The sequence below is a fragment of the Arvicola amphibius genome, chromosome 3 (genome assembly GCF_903992535.2).
Source record: "Arvicola amphibius chromosome 3, mArvAmp1.2, whole genome shotgun sequence".
Lineage (NCBI taxonomy): Eukaryota > Metazoa > Chordata > Mammalia > Rodentia > Cricetidae > Arvicola > Arvicola amphibius.
The window spans coordinates 161,423,638-161,440,961 of NC_052049.1; the positions used below are offsets into that span (position 1 = coordinate 161,423,638).

A 17,324-nucleotide genomic window follows, 5' to 3' on the forward strand; every position below is an offset into this window, starting at 1 on the left:
ACCCCAACACACTCAATAATGAAAGGCGATAACCCAGAATGTCACTACTCCATATGTTCCAGGAATACGATCTTAGATGGATACAGGACCATGAACAATTTAGACACTCAGTTCTACAACTTTCATGGGCATTTGGGGTTTTCAATATGTCCACAATGAACAAATATTTTATTGATAGTTCTAACCAAATCAATCTTCCACTGAGGCAAACAAATAGGCCATGTAATTCTATCCTGTTTTCTGCCTGAATTTACTTACTAATTGTTTGCTGGTTTGGGGCATGGCATAGACAAAACCATAGAAAACTATTAACATCAGCAAACCAATTTCAAAAAATTAGTCTCTTTGCACCAGCACAAATCCCTTGTAATATCTGCCTCGGGTTCTATAGATAGAGCTCGAAAGAAACCAATAGAATTGATTCAAATACGTTATATGTGTAAATGAGCAAGAAGCAGTTGCATTTACAAATGCCTTGTACTGAACACTCATAGGGCAGTTTAGTAACTCAAAATTGTGCAGCATTAGCTCTGATATATCGAGAAAGTTCAAACACACTGGTCAGCCTGTGTTTCAGACACTGACAGAATTTCTGTAATAAGCAAGACTTCTCATGCTATCTCCCTAACTCCCAAAGGCTCTGCCAGGAATCTGTTCCAAAGTCTAGAGCTTTAGAGGACTCGTGATTCCTGCTGAGAGAAAGAAGAGTACCCTGGCACTGCTCTGCCTCTGACTCAGTCTTTGCTGCCAGTAGCAAAATGGTCACCTGGGTCATTACAGCAGCCACCCTCTGTACACTTTTCAATCCCATGGGCAAACATAAAAGCATAAGGTTTGTTGGTTTGGGTGTTTTCCTTTCCTTCCTTCCTTCCTTCCTTCCTTCCTTCCTTTCTTTCTTTCTTTCTTTGACAAGTCTTATGCTGTATGTATCCTAGGCTAGCCTAGGAACTTCCTTTGTAGTCCAAACTGTTCCCAGACTAATGGTAATCCTCCTGCCTCAGCTTCCAGAGTGCCTGGATTGCATGCATGAACCATTATACCTACTGAATACTTTAAAATGTATTCCTTTGGGGAAGAAGGGGTATTGCCTTTCAATACATTCCTTACAACGGCACTCTTCCTGATGGGATGCTCATTTCAGCTGCCAGATGAAATGAAGGTTTTGATTGGAGAGACCAAGTGTCCTGGTTAGTTCTTGTCATCTTGATACAAATGGGAATCAGATGGAATTGAGGGACTGCTTGCATCAGGTTGGTTTGTGGGTATGTCTGTGGAGTATTTTCTTTATTAATGATTGAAAGGAAAGGCCCACGCCCATGATGGGCAGCACTACACCTTTGGGAGTCATCTTTTTGGGGTGACTTCTGTTGCAATCCTAGCCAGGTGGGTTCCTATGTTTCGGGGTAGGGGTGTGGGGATTAGAAATGTTAGGTAGGAGGAATAGAGATAAGAAAGAATCACGGAGACATAGAATAGTATCATGAGGGGCACTCAGTCTCCTGCATACTGAGTTCTGAGTTTGCCCCATGTTTAATTTTCCATACACTTTTATATCCCAATACAAAAAGGAGGGAAAAAGCAAGACTGTTTTAACATGATATGAAGTTCAACTAGAACAGCTATTTGCTTCAATACTTGAGACATCAAGTCATTGATTCTTGAGAAAAGCATTCTTTTGTTTAGGCAGTGAACCCACCCTAGACCAAGAAGGCAGTCACTCCCTAGGTCAGGCCTCCTAATTCAAAAGAAGGAGCAAAAGCATGCTAGAATTTTCTGACCTTTGGTCAGGGCAGAGTAGACCTACCTGTACAGGCCATCTTAATGTCTCACACACCAAGTAACCACACCCTAGGCCAGGGTGTGTAGCCACAGTTGTTGTCAACAACTTTGAGCAACCTCAGACTCTCTGACCTTCAGATAAGGTGGAACAGGCTCACATTTTACACTACCCTCAGCAGGTGATGCTGGGTTGGACAAGAATGAGAAGCTGGCAAGCAGCATTCTTTGGTAGCCTCTGATTCTGTTTTTGCCTCCGGGTTCTTACCTTGAGCTTCTCTTACCTCTTATCCTTAGCTTCCCTTGGTGATGAACTATAAAAGTTTAAGATGGAAATAAACCCTTTCCTCTCCAAGTTGCTTTTGGTCAGTGTTTTGCCTCAGAAATGGAAAAGCAAACTAGAATAATGAGCCAAGCTACATTATCATTGTCTAGGGTAGCAAGATCAATGTGACCTGTCAACTCTTTAGGAATGAAATCTCAGACAGGCATATTGGTGCATGGCTTCAATCCCAGCACACTGGAGGCAGAGACAAGTGCAAATTCAATGCCATACATACATACATACATTACATACGTACATACATAGTGAATTCCCAAACAGCCAAGTCTACACAGTGAGACCCTATCTCAGGGGGGAGAAAAAAAGAAAAAAGAAAGGCAGTTTTGTGTCTACCACAAGAGTAATAAATAAAATTCTTTGGAAGTCGAAGAAATTCTGGGACCATATTCTGCAGAATCTGGAACCATATTCAAGTAGGTTCTATGACAAGTAGCCATCTTTGCTAAAGCAGCCTCTAGGGAATTATTGTTATTGTTTACATCAGTGTTACAATAATATTATAATGTAAAACATCTCAGATATAAAGTGAGCTTTATCAACTCTAGGAATTCTTGACATTTAAGTCCCACTAGTTACTATGGTGGCTAAATTGTGTGCATTGTGAATCTCTGCAGAATCCCTGGCCTCTTCCCTGAGGATGACAGCAAAGTCTCACTAGCTCCCAAACCCCACTGCACAGCCCAACACCCCTGCTTCCCAGCCCCAGGATACCTATAAATGTTTCTGGACCTTGCCAAATATGCACTGGGGGAAGATTGCCCCAGCTGAGAACTTCTGCTGTACATGGAAAGTTTTGAGTTCTTTTGAGCACAGCCTGGCCAGGAGTTGAGTGTGTCTCAGAGGATGTCGACTCTCTTTGGACACCCACTGTTGGAGATGGAGCTAGCAGTGATGATCAGCCCACAGTATGCTAGCACATCCATCTTTACTATATAAAAACCAACTTCTAAAGCCAGAGGCAGCTCTGCGTGTTGACTTCAGAGCTGTGGCAGAGTTAATCCCATCCCCAATTACCCTTCCTGCTGCCCAGGGCTTCTAAAAACAAACTTCATTCCAGATAAAAATATATTGCTATTGCATTACTTTCCTTCTCTGAAGCCTTGAGTTTTAGGAATGCAAGTTCATGGGGAGATGAAGGAAAGAAAGTTCTACTTGTCTAACACAAGCTTGCTTTCTAGAAGGACTCAATTTATTTCTGAATGTGGACAATTTTTTCTCTGCAAACAATCTGTTGGCTTCCCTTCCCTGTGATAAAATGATGTTGAATTGAAAATGGAACCACGTAGCAAGGTTGCACGATTCGGGAAAGCGTATTTTGAAACCAGACTGACATTTTTGCTGAAAGTAGTTACCCTGTGCAAGGTCATAAGACTTTAGCAAGTGTAAAAGCTATACATAATTCAATTGTAGACCTGTCCCAGGCTTTGATTTACCAGCCTAATAATAAGAATGTGCTAGATCTTTGAAATCAACCCCCTCACAGCAGTTGAAGTGAGGGGGTGGGGAAGCTTAGACTGGCTTTTATTCCAAATGGAAAAGATAGGGAGCAGAAAGACTCCCGTAAAGGACAATTCTTTCAAAGGACAGATAGGTTTCTCGGGAACATTTCTGCACCCCCATCCATCCGCTGCTCATTTCCTTTTGGATTCCAGTAACACTTTCAAATGCAAAAATGACCTTTCCTTCCTCCATTCATTCCAGTATTCATCGCCTGGCAGGCTCAGGGAGTGCTTACCCTGAGAGAGAAGCCATTCCAGCACCAGGGGGATGTCACCGCAAATGCCACCGACTGGGACTGCCTTTCCCAGCTCACTTTCTAGTCAAGAAAGACGAAAAAATACATACATTCCAGATGACGAGGGTACAATGAAAACACACACACAAAGTGTAGCAGGGAGGAGTAGCATGGGAGCACAGGCCAGCTGAGGGGACAGGGAGCACAAAGACCAAGAAGCAAACACCAACATGGTTTGCAATAAACTTAATCTTTCAGTACTTTTCAAATCCCAAAGTACCCCCTCCTCCTCCAACTCTCTGTTTAGAGGATGCTAACCACCCTTGAATTATGGATTTTTTCATCTAAGCATTTGTCTGCTCAGCCTCTCCACTGGGGAGACTAATTGACCTCTCATATAAATGTAGCTATAATCCAAGCCTTGATCACACCCTCACCCCTGACCTCATCCCCAGACACACTCCTTTTATGGTTCTGAGTGCTCAGGATACAGTGTATTCCTGGATGCCTCCCCCATGTCCTCCTCCTCTTCCTCCTCCTCCTCCTCCTCCTCCTCCTCCTTCTTCTCTCTCTCTCTCTGTCACACACACACACACACACACACACACACACACACACACACCCTCCTCTCACCCACCAACAAAGACTAAGGCTTTGACATGCCAGGACATACCACATTCCCACCCCAGTGAGCATGCTTACCTGCTGCCTGGCTCATGGGCCCACTGGCTCCTGTTTTCAGCCTAGAAATATGGCTTCCACACCGCAGCCAGGGGTCCTCTTCTAACCACTGAACAGATGATGAACAGATGCACGCACATTCTTGGATAAGCCCTTCCTAAAGTTTCTCACCATTGTTACCTGGCCCTGTGACCTCTGTGGCATCTCCTCCATCCATAGTCTTCCAGTCCAAATCTCTTCATCTTACTCCAGCCACCCTGACTTGGAGCTTTGCTCAAGCTTCCCAAAGGTGCGCAGGTGCCAACCAGGCTTATCCCTCTATGGGAGTCTCTGCTCAAACACCACTAGCCCGTGAGGCTTCCCTAAGCATCCTAACACTGATGCTAGTATACATAGGCTTTCCTCCTACCTGCTATGGTTTTCTTCCCACTACCCTATGTAACTAACCTGGATGCGCCTTTAAGTCAAGAGCTAGCTCTCATTTGCCACTCAACTCTGAATGCTGAAGGAATTGAAGAATTAACTAATCACACATTGATATTGCCATATCTTATCTGGAAGTTGGAAGTCGATGCAATTGTTCACTTTAAGAGCATTGCTGAGTGTCACATCCATGTGACTGTGGGAAATCTGGGAAGTACTTAAAAAAAGATGTAATTCTAACCTTTGGAGAGATTAGAAGTTGGGAGAAAAGAACATGCCATGTTAAATATTGATTTCTCCCAATTATAATTTAGTAATACAAATGGTATGATCAGTGTGTTGTATAGGATTTCAAAGAGAGAACAATGTGACCAGAGGATTCCAAGAACCCATGAGAGTGAGGGGTGGGTAGAAACAGTTCAAATGGGCACACACTGGCGAAGCCCAAAGGAAATGCAGAATTCTGCAAGTGAAGCCAGAGGCTGAGTGGGCTCCTGGCATAAAGACCACTGAATGTTGCCTTGCTTGCGGAGTCTCTCAGTGAAAGCAGACAAAGGAAGATAGAGTGGGGTTTTGATGGACAGGCTCCTGTGGACTATGGGAAGCTATGTGTTAATCTGAATTATAACCTCATAAACTAGGATTTGCAGGGACTTTTCTGAAAGACATGGAAGAGAACGTGGAGTTCATGAAGCACAAAGTGGACTTTCATCTGATACGGGGTTGATGTGATGGTCTTGGGCCACCATGACCAGTGCCCTGGGCTATCACCTGATTCTAAATCTCTATTATGTCCCTGACACAAAAATTTTAAGTTCCACAAGATTTTTTTTTTTTTTTTTTTTTTTTTTTTTTTTTTTTTTTTTTTTTGGTTTTTTGAGACAGAGTTTCTCTGTGGCTTTGGAGCCTGTCCTGGAACTAGCTCTTGTAGACCAGGCTGGCCTTGAGCTCACAGAGGTCCATCTGCCTCCGCCTCCGGAGTGCTGGGATTAAAGGCGTGCGCCACCACCGCCCGGCGTTCCACAAGATTTTGATGTGCACTCTGGTTGAAGACCACAACTCAACCTTAAAATGTGCATTTAGAAATGAATTATCAGGGCTGGAGAGAGCACAGTTGTTAATAGCACTGTCTGCTCTTCTAGAGGACCTGGGTTTGATTCATGGCACCCACATGGCAGCTCACAGCTGTCTGTAACTCCAGTTCCAAGGGATCTAATGCCTTCTTCTGGCTTCTGTACACTCATGGTGCACAGACGTACATTTTGTGGTGCACATGTATACTTGTAGGCAAAATAACTATACTCATAAAATAGATAAAGCAATTAACAACTTGACAAAGGAAATGAGATGACAGAGATGAAGCAACATGCTTAGGCTCATGCAAGACACCAGAGGTGGTTCTAAGAACAGATTCCAGAACCCTCGAACCTCAACACAAGGAATTCTGAGATTAAATAATAAAACACCAGGCACTGGGCTTCCAGAAAATTATCTAGCTATTATATCCAACTATAAAGTAGCCATCATTTTCTCTATGTAATCTGGCTATGTGAAAAAAATCAGAAAATATATCTAGCCATTGCTTTGGTCAATAAATATTCAGTGAGCATTTATTATGTCCTTGATCAGGCTCTAGTGTTTCTGTAAACAACACCTGACAGTTATAAAGCATTGTATGGGAGCTCGGAGGGGACTGGGCTGCTCCAGGAACACAAGGTATCCTGTTCCAGCCTCAGGCCTAAGAGGAGGTTTCCTGGACAAAGGAGTGTCTTGGCTGAACTGTAAAGAATAGTTAGAATAGAGTGATGTTTCACTGGGGGATACAGGAGAAAGAACTTGGAGGAAAACAGATAAGCCAGGGGTATTACACTCCAGTGACTTCAGGCCCATATATGCTACACATCTGTTTGTCATGAGTGGGCCATCGTGACCTGCATCATTTCTCCTCATCAGTCTAGACTTTCAAAATGCCCCTTTAATACACACTTTAACATGCCTGCTAATATACTCCATCCCAGTTAACCTTTTAAAATATTTGTTTGAGGATTTCATACATGAGAACACTATGTTTTTTTGCATCATTTCTGCCCATCTAGCCCTTCAGCTTCCACCCATATCATCCCAACCAGCCCCTCTAGAATTCTAGCCTTCTTCTTCTTCTATAATCACACACACACACACACACACACACGCACGCACGCACACGCACACGCGCACACACATACGCACACACACGCACACACTCACACGCACACACACGCACACGCGCACACACATACGCACTCATGCATGTACGCACGCGCATACACTACTGAGTCCAGTTAGCACTGATCTCATGTGCTTGGGGCTGACCCATTAAGATTGGGGTATCATCCCTGAAGAAAAAGGAAAAAGGCCTCTTCTTATTCCCTCATCAGCCACTGACTGCCTGTAGCCCACCATCTAGAGATGGGCCCTTGTGAAAGTCTCCTCCATTCATGTTGGCGTGTCAACTTGGCGAGATCTTTGTAGTCAGCCATATCCCTGAGAGTTCATAAAAGCAGCACTCCTGTCATATCCCGAAGATATGATTGCATAACAGTCACCTGACATAAGAGTCCCCAGGCTCTTACAATCTTTCTGTCCCTTCCTCCGAGATGCTCCCTGAGACTTAGATTTAGGGGTGGAGTTACTGATGTACCCTTTGGGTCTGAGCACCCACGGTCACTCTATATTTTGCCTCTGTCTGGTGTAAAAAGAAGCTTCCTCAAAGAGATGAGAAAGCCGCACCTATCTGTGGGTGTAAGGATGAAGATTTAGAAGCATTTAGAAGGCTTTAGTACTTTAGTACCAAATTCCTTTAGTAGGCTCTCCCCTAGGCCTTTTGACTTCTCCAGCCATAGGTTCTTGGCTAGGTTTATGCTATCAGGCACAAATTCCCTAGAAGTCACTGGGCTTTAGATCAAATCAGATAGCTGTTGGTACCCTCAAGACACAAGCACCACTGAGGAGATCTTGCTGGTTCTGTCGTTGTGAATCTAAAGCTGTCTAGCCGGGTAGGATTGTTGACACTTTTTTTTTCCCTTGGTGGCTTGCATGGCACCTTTCAACACTATGATGGCTAGTCCTCGGGGACAAAACCTCCTGGTCAATACCAGGGTGGTCTTTCTAAGTCCTGTGACTGAAATGTGGCGTCCTCAGCACCGGGGTATTGCCTCCATGTTCTGGGAAGTAATTGAGAACAATATTGATAGTTGGGGGAGTCTCTTGAACCCCTCTGAACAACAATGTGAAGGTATGTGTTCCTTACCAGGCTAACCTATAGTTCCTTGGGGGAACATATCCACCATTTTAACTGCATTAAAACCATATGTATGTAGGGACTGGAGAGATGTCTCAATAGCTATTAATACTAGTTGCTCTTCCAGAGGACCTAGTTTCAATTCCCAGCACCCACATGGAGGCCCACAACCATCTGTAAATCTAGTTCCGGGTTGTTTGATGCCCTCTTCTAGTCTCCACAGGTGCCAGCCATGCATGCGGTACACAGACGTACATATGGGCAAAAATCCATATACGTGAAGTAAAAATAAAGTAACTATATTTAAAACCTGTGTGTGTGTGTGTGTGTGTGTGTGTGTGTATGTATGTGTGTGTAAGCTTATAAAACGATAGGTTTCCCTGTGGGTTTTACAGACATCTTTAATGTTATTTCCCCTCCTCACTCCTGCTCCACGTTGTAAGATGTTAGTAGGACTCAGTGCCTTAGAGAAACTGAACCTTCCTTACTCATTCCCACTCTATGTTTTGGCTACAGCTAGGCACATAACGGGTGCTCAGGAAATATTTACAGTTTTGCATTACCGCTTTGCACCTTAAATAAGAATGTCTGCAGAGCTATTTATATTGCCGTGGTTTAAATGCAGCTATATATATCTGACCTGTGCCCATTTGCAGCACCTTTGCAACTGTGTAATTGATTAAACGCTGCACTTTTGCTTTTTAAAGATAAACAGGAAAGTGCACATTTTCTGCAGCAGGGGTCCTTGCTGGAAATCTTTCTTTGGCTCAATGGTGTTCTATTGTTATGAGCAGAACATCAATATAATTAACATAAGAAGCCCTTCGAGGCCAATTTCAAGTGAAACCACATTTAATTGTAGGTATTTCCTTTATTCCCCAAGATGATGATAACTTTCCAAGTGGGCATATAAAATGTCAAAATCCTCACAAAGTCAATCTTTTTAAAGTAAAATGATATCGTCTACCAGTTCCCAGAAGGACAGAATTCCTTTGACTAGCTGACCAAAACTAAGAGAAGAAAGGTGAACCAAGGGGTCCGAGTACTCAGAAAATCAAATCAAATCCAAGCTTTGTTGTGCTCTGAATTTCCTATGATTCCCCCAACAAAGCTGTGTATGCTCTTTGAAGGTAATGTTTGGCTACAGTGAAAAAAATCCCAAGATCAGTATCTGTTTTTTTACATCTTAGTATTTTTCCAGTAGCATGATAGTATTTTTCCAGTAGCCTGAATGACTTTTTTTTTAATTCTAAAATCCTCCATGGCTTAAATCCATGGTGTTAAGAAGATGGGGTCAGTATGCACAGAACTCCATATAGGAGGAAATCAATATATGTGCATTAATCAAAGCAATGAACAGCCATTGATTAGACATTTGCCCAGGCTCTAGATGTGTGAGACCTTCTAGATTCACGAGGGGGCAAGCAGGGCAGGACAGCCCTTCAGCTTCTCTGAAGTTCTGAGTCAGCTTTACTTGATCCACTCAGCAAGCTCAGCACCCCAATCCCTCACATCTCACTAGGGGCAAGTGCCATGCAGGCCGAGTGTGACCAGGGCAAGGTACAGATGGTCTCTCCTCCAAATGCCCTCAGCTCTGAAGTTTGTCAGGTGCCCATCCATTCAGAGCCATCTTTTCAAGGTGTCTTAGAGCTTGGGCTTAATAAACATTTCCCAACCTGCCACAAGGTCATTGTCATGCTTCTCTGGTCCCTCCCCTACCCACAGAAATCTTTACATTGCTTTGCCTGTGAATACAGGCTTTAATATAATTTCATATATTAAAGTTTCATCTAGATTGACAGATATGTTTCTGTATATGTGTACTGGAGAGTGTTGGAAGATCTGGAGCGAATGGAGGGATTTGTTTCATTTTATTTTGTTGTTGCTGTTGGGTTTGGGGGGAATATTTTTTTATTTGGTTGGTTTGGGGTTTTTGTTTTGACATAGGATCTTACTGTTGTAATCCATACTGGCTTCAAAGTTGATGTCCTCTTGCTGTAGCCTCCTGAGTGCTGGGGTTACTCATCAAACCTGCCACTATTTTGAGTACATATTTGAACTAAGGGCTGATTACCTAGAATCTGCTTAAGGACATAGTGATGCTAGTTTGGAGGAATAACCATGCATTATTAAACATGTTTAGGAGGGTTAGTGCGTGCTTTCTACTTTGTCCTTGGTATCCAGTATGGATGAGTTAACAGTAGGCAAGATACAGAATGTTTTCATTTGTAGTCTATTTTCTACTATTTCTTATAAAAACTCCAAAGAACTACAAGTATTTATAGCAAGAAACAAATAACAAATATTAATCATTGTTTAATATCTCATACCTCTACTGTCACCTCATGTGGGCAATGCCGCTTCGCTGACATCTCTAGCAATATGAGTTTGAGGGGCAGAGAAAATGAAAGGATCACTTTCTGTCTCCAGGTTTGCACGGTGATTAAACAACCTTGACCCATAAATCCTGTCCTCGGATGGATAATAGGAGTCTGTCTCCTTGCATTCTCATTCACTAATGACGCTGTTTGTGTATCCTGGAGAGAGCATTATTCAAATTGTCCCGGCGTTGGGGCTTCTTGCTGCCCTCCCAGCTTCTCTACCTGAGTCTGCGAGCATGAACACCTGTGGTGGGGGTGCTGTGCCTTCAGAACTTCCGATGTAAAGGAACGTTTTTATTAATGTCTACTTCAAACGTTATCGTCCCTCTCTTCAGGCCATTTCCTTGTCTACATGGAGATTCAGAATAATTTTCTTCCTCCATTACATTGTCCCTTGGAGGTATTTTATAATCAGAGTGCATGTTCCGCTCTCTTTCCGAAGCTTTTTTTTTTTTTTTTTTTTTTTTTTTTTTTTTTTTGTTTGTTTCAGGCAACATGTGTTCAATCTCTCTGGCCTCGTCCTCTGTCTCCCCTATCACACCACGTGTCTCTTGTCTGTTCTCTGCATGGACAGAACAAAGACAGAAGCATTATAACCTAAGGTCTGGGGGGGCTGGGATGACTATGAGGTTCCTCATCCTACCCAGTATCTGGTTTTTTTTTCAGTCATTTGAAATGTAAAATAACAATTTGAAATCCCCAAACTGTTATAAAATGCTATCTGTCCTTTGGCACAACCACAGCCGTTTCCATCCTGATACTAAAGCACCTGTGATTACTTCCATGACATCCTCATAAGATCAGACCCATTACCAGTGCCTCCTAGAAAGGGAACCGTGAGGAAGGTCACTAGACCCTCCCCTAAGATGCCAGCTGCTTGCTCCTACCCACAGACAGCTGCAAGCAGTCCTATCTCGACTGCACATCTCTGGAGTGCTGGAGCACACAGGAGGCAGAATGGGAGCTAAGGGGGAAACGCCATCCATACACCCCCCTTTTCAGTAATGTAGCTGTGGAGGGGTCATCCACGTGTCTGGAAGCAATCCTAGTTAAACTCATTGGTTCACCAAGCTGGTCTTGGATGGGAGTATTTTTTCTGGTCTGTTGCTGATGCCCTATTTCCGGTTAAAAGGGTATTTCTTCACTTCTACCATAGAGAAGTAACAGAATAGACTACAGAAAATATAGAAACTGGACCAATGAAATTATATGTCCCTGATTTAAACCTTCCTATAAAAATAGCTGAGTCACTACCTCTTTTAACTTCTGCTTGCTGCCATTATAAACCTTTCTCTTCCTGCTTGGCAGTGTTATTTCTGCCACAGTGCTCAGTCAGGCTTGGGTCACCCCGAGCCCCCCTGCTTTGCCTCCTTTGCTGCTCATATCGTGTTTTCTCCCCATCTATGTCTGCATTTCTGTTCTTATTAATATCATCCCACTTTGACGTCTGGCCTTTCATTTTGTAATACCTCTTGTGCTTAATACAGATTCATAAATATACAATTAGCAATTTTTTTTACCATAGAACAAAAAGTAAAACAAACAAAAACCAGTTCTGATAGATGAGTTTCAGTCCCAGAGTTTGTGAAAGTCGGCAATAGCTCCAGGATGTTTTAAGTGTCGGCTAATTGGTTATTCATTTTCACTGGTCCCGGTTTTCCTTGTTATCTGACACATTTAATTTAGAAAAGGAAGTATTCCCAGCAAAGTTTTCTTTTGTATATAAATACAATATAAATCTAAAGCTTTATGAGAAAGCAAGAAAACTAGAAAACTATGATTTTGAAAACAAAAAGTAAGTCAGAAAGAATTGTCATAGGCTCACTCTGTACTTCTCAGCACTCAGGCTACGTGCTACAAGAATGGGCACAGATAAACGGGATAAATGGAGAACTCAGAAACAGACTCACAATGCAAGCAGCTGATTCTGGACAGAGGTTAGAACAATTAGAAAAGCAGTCGATGAGAATAGTAGACATCACCAGTAAAAGATAAACCACAGCCCAAGCCTGCCTCTCGATATGAAAACTGCCCCAAGATGGTTGTGAACTTAAATATTAAATTTATAGAAGAAAGTATTTGGGGACTAGCTTTATGCAGAGTCCTTAGAATTGACTTCAAAAGTACAATTTATTTGAAAATTGGCAAGCTTCACTTCATCAAACCTAAAAAAGATTGACCTACAAAAACTCAAAGATGAGAAAAAGAAGCTATGGAGTAGAAGGCAAGATGTTCTTTTTCTTCTTTTTTCTTTTTCTTTCTTTTTTTTGGCATTTCTGAGAAAAAAATTATTAGCCTTTTGGATAAAATTTATTTGCCAGGAAGGATGATCCCATCGTACTTCTGCTGGAACCAGTGCATGGCTTCCTCTTTGCTGATTCTGTGTTTGGCCCCAATGCAGCCTGCCCTGCGCTTCTTGTCTGCGATGCTGAAACCTGGCCTGCCCAGCACCACACAGAAGTCCAGGCCATAGATCCCAATGCTTGCGTCATATCTGACGCCCAGGTCAATGTGTTCTTGAATCCCAAAGCCCAAGTTCCCAATATCTGAGAAGTTATTTTTCTGTAACTCATTCTCCCGCACCTTCAGGCCTCTCCAGAATTTCTTCTGCCTTGGCTCTATGGACAGTGCAGTGAACAGCAATCTTCCCCTTTCTCCTGATGTCAAAGGGTCTGACGATGTAGCTAGCTTTAGAAAGGACAGGCCTGTGAGCCGCTCCAGCACCTTGGCTGGGGAGGGGGGGGATTGCGGGGTTGGGGGGCAGTCTGTCCCCGCTCTCCCGGACTCAGATGCTGAGGCAGAGCTTGCGGATGCGAAGTTCCCGCATGGGGTTCTCCTTTTCACCTTGATCTTGCGACATGATGGAGGGCAGGAAGAGAGTGGAGGCAATATTTTCAAAGCATTGCATCGAACAAAGGCCTGTTATGGACCATGTATAAAGAACTTAGCACACAGCAATTAGAAATTCCAGCAATGCAATTAAAAAATAGAAAAAAAATAAGAGCTATTTCATGTAGCAAAGTACACAGGCAACAAAGTAACTAATTAAAATATTCAATGCTTTTGGCCACTCAGAGAAAAAAATTCAAATCATAATAAATTACCATTCCCTACCTATCACAACAGTTTATACTAAAAAAAAAAATGACACCACCAAATATGTCAAAAATGATGGGAATTAAGATGATTTTATGTTGCTAGTCAGAGTGCAAAAATGGTAATTTCTTTATACCTGAAGCAAGCAGATAACCACACCACTCTGACTATAATCTGGAGCATTATCTCCGAGAAAGGAAAATGTGCCACACCCAAACCTGGATGCCAACTAGAGCAGCCTTCATTTAATCTCTAGTAACTAGGGAACATATAGATGTTCTTTAACAAGCAGGTGACTAGACAAAGCACCCGTGAAACGTCCGTACCATGGATTAAGATTCAAGGATGGAAACAGACCTCTGGTCCAATCAACAGCGCGAATACCTGGAGAGTTCTACTGGACAGACAGTGACACAATGATTCCATCTTTGACGTAAAACAACCGTAAACTGACAAAGAATTGAGAGCCGACTTACTGGTAACCACGATAATTAAGGTGTGTGTGTGTGTGTGTGTGTGTGTGTGTGTGTGAGAGAGAGAGAGAGAGAGAGAGAGAGAGAGAGAGAGAGAGAGAGAGAGAGAGAGAGACAGTGGGTGAGATTATAAAAAGAACAGCAAGTGAGACTCCTAAGTTGATGGGAAGATATGTTCTGTGTCTTCACTATGTAGACAGACACCAGTGTTCTGGCTAAGATACCACGCTGTTTCATCAGAAGATGTTATCACTGGCAGAGACTTAAGGAAAAGTATTTCTCTATATTTTTTTTCTCAGAACTCCATGTGAATCTATAATCATCTCTGAATAACAATCTTAATTAATAAAGAAATTATGTTAGCAAATTGTGAAGCTGAATATAACGAGAAGAGAATGAGTGGTCTTGATACTAATTTTCTCCTCTCGGTTTCTCTCAAAGGCTTGCGGGGCGCCATCGCCTTCGCCCTGGCCATCCGCAACACAGAATCTCAACCCAAACAGATGATGTTCACCACCACCCTGCTCCTCGTGTTCTTCACTGTCTGGGTGTTTGGAGGAGGAACCACCCCCATGCTGACGTGGCTTCAGATCCGGTAAGTGACCCTACTAAAAGGAGCAAATCACTGAGAGGCGTGGCTGGCTGGTTCCATTTCTAGTAAAGCTTACTTGGTTGGGAGTGCAGTGGTGGATCTGTATGTACCTCAAGTGTCCCCAGAGTCCCAGTGACCTTCACTAGGGGGGAAAGCCATATGACCTACCATCTACTGAGATGCGTTTTGCAACAGTCTTGGAATGATGCCTGTTTCCAAGCTGTCCTACAAGTAGATTTTTGACCTGTGACTTCCTCCATCTGACGATACACACTTATCCTCAAGAAACCCGCAGTCTAGGAAGACTGATAAAGAAAAAGCAGCAAAACCAACAAGAAGGCAGATTTGCTTTGGTTTTAACTCCTCCTGGCACTAACACTTAAGACAGGAGAAAATACTGAACATGTATCTGGTGAGAGAGCCATGTGTTTCTCGAGGGGGATGCTGGAGACAAGCTATACACTATCTCACCGAAGAGAAAGCCAAGGTCCCATCAGAAACCCTTTCCTAAGCCGTGCCTGCAGCCAGCTGCTACGAATCTGGATTGTAAGGATAGCAGACAATTGGATAAAAGTGGATAGCCAATGCCGGCCTGGAAAATGGATAAATCTGTCCTAAAGTGCTCTTGTCTTTATTTAAATGTTTCTGTGACCCAGGTCCTCATGTTCATCCCCCAGAATGTAAGGGGTTAAGTAAACATTTCATTTCTCACATCCACACGTCATCCCCACGTCATCATGACCCTCCCCAGTTCCTACAAATGCTCTAGGAGGAACTCCTACCTACCGTATCTGATAGGAAACAATTCTTCTAACCACAAAGGGTTTCCAAGAAGACTCATATTAACAGGGACTGCGATTTTGGCACCTTTGTATGGCACATTGATTATAATAAAAATGAAAATGATTTATGAAAACTTAAATGAATTTAACAATAAATACAAATGCTTTTGTTATGCATTTGCAAGAAGTTTTCCCATTTGGCAAAGAAAAAGCAGAAACAAGCCCCCACACATTTAGCATAAGAAAGTTTGTGTGTAAACCAGGCCAAGTGGCTGCATATTAAACCAAATTTCAGGGGGAAAAGCCCTGTGAACTACTGTGAACATTACTAAATACACAAAAGTGCTTTGACTAAAGGTGAACAGAGAGCATTTGGAAATGCTTGTTGAATTATTTTCTACCCATATAAACGTGGCCCGCAATTTCTTTCACAGTGGTGGGTACCTGAAGGCTCCTATGGATGAGTACACACATTGCATTAAACTCTCAAGTGCTGGATCCCCTGCAAATCATTAGTGAGACAGTGTGTGTTCAGATTTCTGGAAAATAAAATTCAGTAGTTTGGATCCCTGCATGGAAAAATGAAGGCATAGAAGACAGAGTTTCAAGGAAGGGAATTCCTACTGAAGTACCAGATACACTATCAAAATATTCTATGGAGGACATAGGAAGAGATATCAAAGTTTCCTTAAAGTAATCAAACATGATTTGTTTTCTATGATTTCTATGAGTAAGGAATTACTCTCAAGTTGTCCCCAAACTGGTTAACATATTTCATTTAGCCAGCTCTTCCCCAGTCTTTCCAGTGGCCTCAGCTGACTGCCCATGGGTGTCATAACTCACATAGCCTCTGACACCCAGTTCGTGGGAAGAAAGAGGTATGACAGTGACGACAGTGGACCCTGAGACTGGTGAGAGCAGTTCTTCAGGTGACAAGGTTGATAAAGGAAGGGAATGATGTCAAACATGGCATCCAGGATGAGGGGCTTGAAGGCCAACCTAAGTCAATGTCATTCTCCCTGCCAAGATCACAGTGTGGGGTCACCTTATGGAGCTGCCCCTGTTGGGAAAGATTCCAAAAGAAAAGGCCCAGGTGAGTCAACTATCTAGACAGAATGAGGAGAAGCATGGATAGGACCACGACGAAAGTCCGGAAAGGGAATAACGGGATTCAGACACATGGAAAGGGTGGTGTTCTCAGCTGAAAACCTGAAATCAGGACAGAAACCCCAGGGACCCGTTTGATGAAATCAACAGGAGAACACCGGAGGATATAGACAGGAAGATATTCAGAAACTTAGCTCGGGCAGATGGAATTCAAGGCAAGAAGAACATTTAAAAGCCAGGATGGTAAAGGAGTATATATGCAAAAGCATGGATCTGTGATGTTGGTTGGGTTCCACTATGTCGTAGTGATCTGGTCCTAGGCTCCACTCTCCTTTCCTGGTTTGTGACATTGTTAAAGAAACCATCACATCTATCTCAGCCTTCAAACTCACAACGGTCTGTCCACTGCACTGTGAGCAGGGCCTGCTTCTTCCCTGTGCAATGCCCCATTCACCGGCGTTCACGGCCGACCTTTTCCATAGAACAACAGCAGGCAAGCTGACTTGGATAGAATGGCACCACTGGCAAAAGCTGAGGCACAGGAGGCCAGTGTGCCCTCACACGAGCCCCACAGCCTCATTAGAGTATGGTTCGTTTACATATTTTACCAGCCCTTCTCTTCTTGAGCTTTACATTTTCTTCTCTTAAATTATTT

General features: G+C 43.0%; 1 protein-coding gene and 1 pseudogene across 1 annotated transcript in view; one reads left to right on the top strand and one right to left on the bottom strand.

The window, feature by feature from the left end:
* The window catches only part of Slc9a9 (solute carrier family 9 member A9), a 545,494-nt gene that overhangs the window by 349,151 nt on the left and 179,019 nt on the right, over positions 1–17,324 (top strand). Inside the window, exon 12 of the mRNA XM_038322078.2 lies at positions 14,630–14,783. Within this exon, the coding sequence (XP_038178006.1) occupies positions 14,630–14,783 (154 nt within the window). The remainder of the gene's footprint in view (positions 1–14,629; positions 14,784–17,324) is intronic.
* On the bottom strand, positions 12,930–13,479 carry LOC119809216 (annotated as a pseudogene).